We start from the raw sequence: 6,957 nt of genomic DNA, 5'->3' as shown, positions 1-6,957 counted from the left end.
ATCATTTGTTAATTGACTCCTATTTGTAATTATAATAGAAATCCTTGATGTCACTTGTTGCAATTTCCATTCACACAAAATCAGAGTAGAACGTAAGGACCCAAACGTGAATCAAATGGTGTCAACATACCACAAGGAGACCAGACAGACTGAATTCATTTGCCATCCTTGTAGTTGAATAGGAACTTACAAATAAAAACCATAACATCTTCTATAAACAAATACCACTATTAATGCTTTCAGTTAATGTTTTAGATATGCTCTATATGATGTTTGGATGTATAGAATCTTCTTGCATTAAATTACTGTCTTCATAGGTTATGTTTTGGTAATATTTTTGTTTATGTATATTTTATAAACCATTATTTACATTTTGCATTTAAAAAAATATATGCCTTTTCAACACAATATTAAACAATGAAAAATAAAAGTAACAATTTTTTGCCTTCTTTACAATGGATACCTAAACTAGTGTGAGGCTTTTTTTTTACCTGTGCTGTGACCGAGTAGGAAGACATTCTCAAGCTATGCAAAAATAATGAAAACAAACAATGAAAATGATAACCAGTATCTTTTTAATTCCTACATAATGATTAATCCATTGGGATCTGGGTTTCTGAACAAGTACACGAAGATGCTAGATTTGTGCAGTTGTACTTTTTTAATCCAAAAGCTCTCATCATCAGGATGTCTTATAAATATTTTGGAGTCTGGGTTGTAAATCTTTGGGTTTAAAATCATAATTTTAAAATGTATTGCCAATAAAAAGGAACCTAGTTCAACCATGAGTTAAACCATAAAGCACATTGGCAAAGTTTATAGGAACTAAATAATGTATTTGAACTTAAACACTGAACAAAAATAAATTCTTTCAATTAAGCAGTTCATTATTTGAATTGATCAGAAAATGTTAGTAATTCTAATTTTTCAGTGATATCATTTAAAATAAATAATTTTAAATATAAATCAGATTAAATGAACATAAACAGTATATGTATGTGTGTGTGTGTATATATATATATATATACACACACACACACAAATATATATATATTTATTAATCTAAAATGACTACAGACAACTATAAATTCTTTCTCAAAATAAATGATGGATTATTTGGAATGTACTGTAAACACAATGCATTATTAAGGTAAAGAGTGAAAGATTTCCGCATCACAATGTAAGGTTGCACTTCAAGACAGATATTACATTTATCAATGATGTTTTTTCTTGCCGAGTACCATCTTCTTTACCATGTTCCGCATCCAGTAACACACGGTCAGTAAACATATAACCTGAAAAAAAAATCAGAAACAATGGTTTGTATGGTTACAATTTCTCTATTTATACAATATTAAAAATTTATATTCCTTAAGATGGTTTGCATTTTTTGATATTTTAAAGCTGAATAACTATATTCTATTATAGACTCATGTCATACTTATTTTTGATTTACATTACTTAGCCTGTTTATTGTATGTTATGTTTAAAACTAATGACAGTTACCAAAAATTTAAATTCAGATGTCCAATTGCACTGTCACATTAATTTTACATCTGTTTCAAAGTATTTGTACATTTTTGGGACAATTTTATTTCTTTATTTTTTCAAGTTGTTTTGTTTGCCCACTTAATCTTCTAAAACATACTTGTGGGTCTTTTATGATAAAGTTACTCCTCTGAACTATTTGGTCACTTGTTGTTAACCCCATGGCTTGAGTTATTGTGCTCATCAGGAGCTAGTTAGTTTAGGCAAGCACTGAAGGGAATTTACGGTCAGGCTATCCTTTTGAGGACTGATCATAAGTTCTATGACTTTAAATATTTTTGAAAGTTTTACAGTGCATTTTCTTTTCAAATCATGCACTGTTTACCTTTTTGTGTTTCTCTATGATTTTGTTTAACCTCAGAAATTTATTTTTTCTGCCCATTAAATTGTGGCATCCTAAAGTTTTTCTTAAGAAGAAGTAGAAATGTAGTTATGGAGGCTATACGTCTGTCAGGATTCTAACAGAGATATCTTAATCAAACCAATATAGTACATTTTATACCAAAGAATTTCCTTATTGATACATGCTATGTGTACTATATAGCTGAAAAAATAAATTTGCTTATCACGTAAAGGGTGTTACTGTATACAGATGTTATTGGTATGAGTTACTCCTCTTGAAAATAAACAATTCCCTTATTGACTGTGCTTATTATTAGTCTTTACCATAGAAGACATCCATCACTGCATTGCTAATATACTTATATTAATTATTAGTCTATTAATATGAAAAATAAACAGAAACACAATCTTTTTCTTTTGACATCTTCTACATCACTGGAGGTTTTCTGAATGGCAGTAGTGTAGTTCATTTTAAAAGATTTCATGTCGGTGTGAAAGGAATCTAAAACTGCAACTGCCCAAAGTGTCAAATGCATCACCAATAATAAATCTACAAGCATTTTAAAAATTTTAATGTATATAATACAGGCATAGAGACACAAAAGGGGCAAGTAAAACAACAACTTACAGACTAAAACATCCTACATCCAACTGGATCACCATTAAAACAAGATCTTTGATTTGAGATGCTGCTGCAAAACCTCAAAACAAGGAGAGCCCAGGCTCGAATCGGTAACCTCTTGCTTACGAGGCAGCAGCTTTTACCTCTACACCAATCAAACAGATGTGGAAGCTGCTTGTTCTCTTCGTTCCCTTGTACTAATTTCATGTCTGAGAAGTAGGCTTTACAAAACTATGTAAAAACATGCTTTGTTTTAGCAAACAGAAAAACATTTGTGCAAAGGATTCAAGGTCTATCTATGCATTCCACACACGAGTCTGCCTTATCACGTTTTCCCTTTCCTTACATCTGAACGCTATAACAAAAGGGGCCAAGAAATCAAGTTGCATAAGGAGCTCAAGGATTGTGTATAATAAAGTGTTGACTGTTGCATTTTATAATGATATTAAATCATGCATTCTAGGGGTATAAAACAGGACCCCACCCAACAGACGGGGTTCAGAAGAGCCCTGACGCTGTCGTGTATATTTGATTGTCTGCTTTTCTGAAACTCTTCTCACCTCGACTCTGAAAAATAAAGCTGCTTTATAACCACACCTGCTGTCTGGTCTGAGTTTTCGTCCACAGTTTTGGCGCCCAAATGTGGGGCAGGAGACGGCAGACGGCTCCTCGTGCAGGATCGTCCAGAGGACCGTGGTGGATCCGATTCCGGCCGGACCGGGTTCAGCTTTGGTAAATGTAGGATTGGCCTGCCTTGGGCGTTTCCTGCATGGGGAGTCCCTGACCTCCTCCTAGCCGATACAAGGCACGACTTGACGGGCATTTCCAGGCAGGTGGACGGAGTCACGGTGAGTAGATCGGGTGATTCCTGTTTGACTGGTGTGCTGGAAGTAATACGAATATAGAAGGAAAAGGAATAAAAAGCGTATGGAAAATACATAGGAGGGTTCTAGGGGCTCACGGAAAGTGGCTTTGGGACCCTACGGAAAACGGCACAGTGTGAATGTTATCTAGTCACCCCTGTGGAAAGGATTAGAAAAGGGGCGAGTGGCATGCTCCTGTAATAATTTAAGGAACGGGGGTGAAAGGGCGTATTTAGAGAATGTGTGTCTAAATAAACGGGAGGTCGAGTTTTTCATCCGCTGTCTGGTCATACTCTTGTTTCAACGGGTTGCTAAGGTGACGGAGACAATACCCTGGCAGATTGGCGCGATACAAACCGTCTGATGAAGGGATCGGGGTAAAACCTCCATATCCTGGACTCCACGGGGCGTATTGATGTAGGATTCTGCTGATGCAAATAAACAGACACGAAGTCACCTGAAGCTGTAATCCGGGAATAGGAGCGGACGGCAGGTGGAACGGGGTTTATCGAGGGCCGAGTCACTTTCTGCTGAGATCTTGCCACTCACTATGGGAAAAACAATCAGCAAGCCAGTCAAACAGTCCCCCAAGAGTCCTAAAAACCTACTGTAAGGAGAATTATTTTCGGGGATCACCAGGCTCCTAGTGCGCTGTCGGGATTGAAAGGTGTGTCCCCTAGAAAGCTCATTGAAAAGACGACAGGATTAGATTATAAAAAAGCATGTAGGAAGTGGAATAAGGACAGTGGAGGTAGATGGCCAGTGGAAGGAACTGGATATATGAGTGAGATAGAAGAAATTAGAAAAATACTGTGCAGAGATACACAGGATTGTTGTAATGGAGGTCCACATCGGATGGATATGCATGACAGATGGGAATTGGTTATTAAAGACTGTACGTTGGAAGCGGCACAGAAATGGAATGGGCTTTTAGTTGCTGAACTTAATAGAAAGGAAAAGGAAGAGCTGCTTATAGCTTTACAGAAAGTGCAGGCTGATTCGGGACCCCAGTCTGAAGGAAGGAGGAAAAGGAGTGATAAAAAAGACCCTTTATATCCCATGCTCTCTTCCCCAACACTTTACCCACAACCCCTTCCACCGCCACATTCAATCATTGCCCCAATGTCTCCTGTGGTTACCGATGCCCCAGCTACTGATGATTTCTTTGATGAACAATATAAATGCGACCCCTCCTCACTTCCTGATCCTGATGATGAGACTGACTGCCACTTGTTAGGGGCTATAGGAGGCTCTTCTAATTTACATAAAAAGCCCTCCATTTCACAACGTACTAGAAGCAAAACCCTCTGAGATACGTCTCCTGAAAACCTTACCCCGTTTAAGTCCCCAAAACCTTTTAGCACCCACTTTTTCATGCCCTTTAATTGAGGTCCCTAACCCCCGACACGATCCCACACTACCCCCAGGAAATGCTAACCCCACTACTGTAATGATACATCGTAACTGGGATATTCAAGAGCTGAAAGACGTAGTGTCCGAATTGCCTGATCCTAAGGTAATCGGTGGGGTGCAGCAGCTAGATAATATGTACAAACCCAGCGCAGCCGAGTGGATCCAAGTGCTACGCAGAAAGTTGGGCACTACTTGGGCTATTGTCAATCATGGGCAGCATAACGGAGAACAGTGGCAGTGGAATGAGGCATTGCCTCGTGGACAAAATAACGAGGGTCCTTTCCTTGCTCAATGGGAACACATGAAAACTGCAATAGCTGCAAAATATAAAAAGGGCACCGACTGGTCCATTATTTCAGCTGCCAAACAATAGAAAGATGAGACAGCAGATGAATGGGTACACCGCATTCACGACTTGATGCAAAACCATTCTGGTTTAGAAAGCCCAGATGACCATATCAAAGCAACAGTTCCTCCTTTTGTGTCAGGACTCAGCCGGGGGAGAGGTCATGGATTTTTTCTTCCTAATCCGAATTTTTCATCTGGTTTAGCCGCCTCTCCCCTCAGGTCAAGCATCTACATCTTATGCCTGTTACGATGGGACACTTCTGCCGCAATTGCCCACATCAGCTTCCTCCCCCACCTCCCTTACCTGAACCTGAGGATATTTCTTGGTCCTAGGAATTCGCAGGGACCCCCAGCCATTCTCTTCAGTTGCCTTTGCTCACTTGCCATGCGGACACAGATCCTTTATTGACTTTGCTGGTGAATGGCACTGAAACTGCTTTTCTAGTCTGCCTCGAAAGATACAGTGACTGTACTTACTGCTTCTGGACAACCTCATGTTTTGCTGGTGTCTAAACCTCTTCGGGTTCAGCTTCATTCCAGTGGTTCCACTTTGATGCACCAGTTTTTCTTATATCAGCTCTGCCCTGTTAATCTGTTAGGAAGGGATCTGATGACTAAGCTCTCCCTCTCTATTTCTCTAACCGAACAAGGGTTTTACTGTTCTATTCCTAAACTCCTGTGCCAAACCTCCCCTCACACTAAGCCCTCTTTTGCAGCCTGGACCCTGAATATCTCCTCACACACAATTCTCCTTAAAGCCCTACACTCTTTTCCTTCATGTCTTTTTCCCCACTTGCAAGTCCCCAACACCCTCCACTGCACTGCCCAGCATTTCCCTGCTGAAGTGGACACACCTTGGTTAGAATCTTTTCTCTCTTCAGGTATTAGCCCAGAGACCCTCCATATCCCTTGCATTTTTTCCTCATCCAACAAAGCTGCTGCTGTCAGTTCACCTTACATATTCACAAAGTGTTTTCTATTTAGGAGGTTCGGTTCCCCATGTTTCTTAGCCAAATCTAGCATTGTTCACTGGATCATAATTGGGGAATGGGTGGAACAATGTTTCGATAGGATGGACTGGCTGCACGTTGCTCCAGGTATTTTTGATACCTCTGATAATTTGATAACTAAAGTTCTGCTTAAAAATGATTTTTTTTAGTACATCGTGCATTATGCCGTCCTTTCCTTTCTGCTTTTTCATTGTAAACAACCTCTCCCTTTTGGCTTTCCTCATTTCCCGATGCACTGTGGTCCCAGGGGAAAAATGATTATGGAAGGATAGCACACTGTGAGCCACTGGTGATTTACCCAAAATCGTCCTTCCGCCCACATCGTGCCCAGTATCCTCTGTCTCCCGCAGCAGAGTCTGGCATCTCCGCCGTACATTCCGATCTTGTGAAATGTGGAGCAATCATTCAAATTAAGTACTCTCCAGTTAACTCCCCCATCTTACCTGTTTAAAAAGGCTGACGGTTCATGGCGTTTTTGTTCAAGATCTTTGACAAGTTAATTCTGCAGTTTTTCCTTAGGCACCTATTGTTCCTAATCCTTCCACTATTCTTTCTACGATACCCCGTCCGCCCGTTATTTCTCTGTTATTGACCTTGCTAACGCTTATTTTTTGTATTCCTTTGCACCCCGACTCTCAATTCTGGTTTGCCTTTACTTTCCAAAACCGCCATTGGACATGGACCGTTATGCCTCAGGGATATACTGAAGCTCCTTGTGTATTTGGACAAGCTCTTGCTCAAAATTTAGAAGGCTTTTGGCCGGAAAAAGACAGTGTATTGATACAGTATGTGGATGATATAATGTTGTTTA

The 6,957-nt window shown here is 39.6% G+C and overlaps 1 protein-coding gene across 2 annotated transcripts in view; it reads right to left on the bottom strand.

Annotated features, from left to right (window-relative positions):
- Positions 1-1,024: 1,024 nt before the first annotated feature.
- The window catches only part of agmo (alkylglycerol monooxygenase), a 286,102-nt gene continuing 280,169 nt past the window's right edge, over positions 1,025-6,957 (bottom strand). The window contains exon 11 of one of the 2 annotated variants that reach the window (XM_039737290.1): positions 1,025-1,295. In XM_039737290.1, the coding sequence (XP_039593224.1) occupies positions 1,215-1,295 (81 nt within the window). In that variant the 3' untranslated portion in view covers positions 1,025-1,214. The remainder of the gene's footprint in view (positions 1,296-6,957) is intronic. The other variant, XM_039737289.1, reaches the window with a different exon arrangement.

This window comes from Polypterus senegalus, chromosome 15, assembly GCF_016835505.1.
Source record: "Polypterus senegalus isolate Bchr_013 chromosome 15, ASM1683550v1, whole genome shotgun sequence".
NCBI lineage: Eukaryota > Metazoa > Chordata > Cladistia > Polypteriformes > Polypteridae > Polypterus > Polypterus senegalus.
Note: the sequence above shows the minus strand (reverse complement) of the source record. Positions and strands in the feature narration are given on the sequence as shown.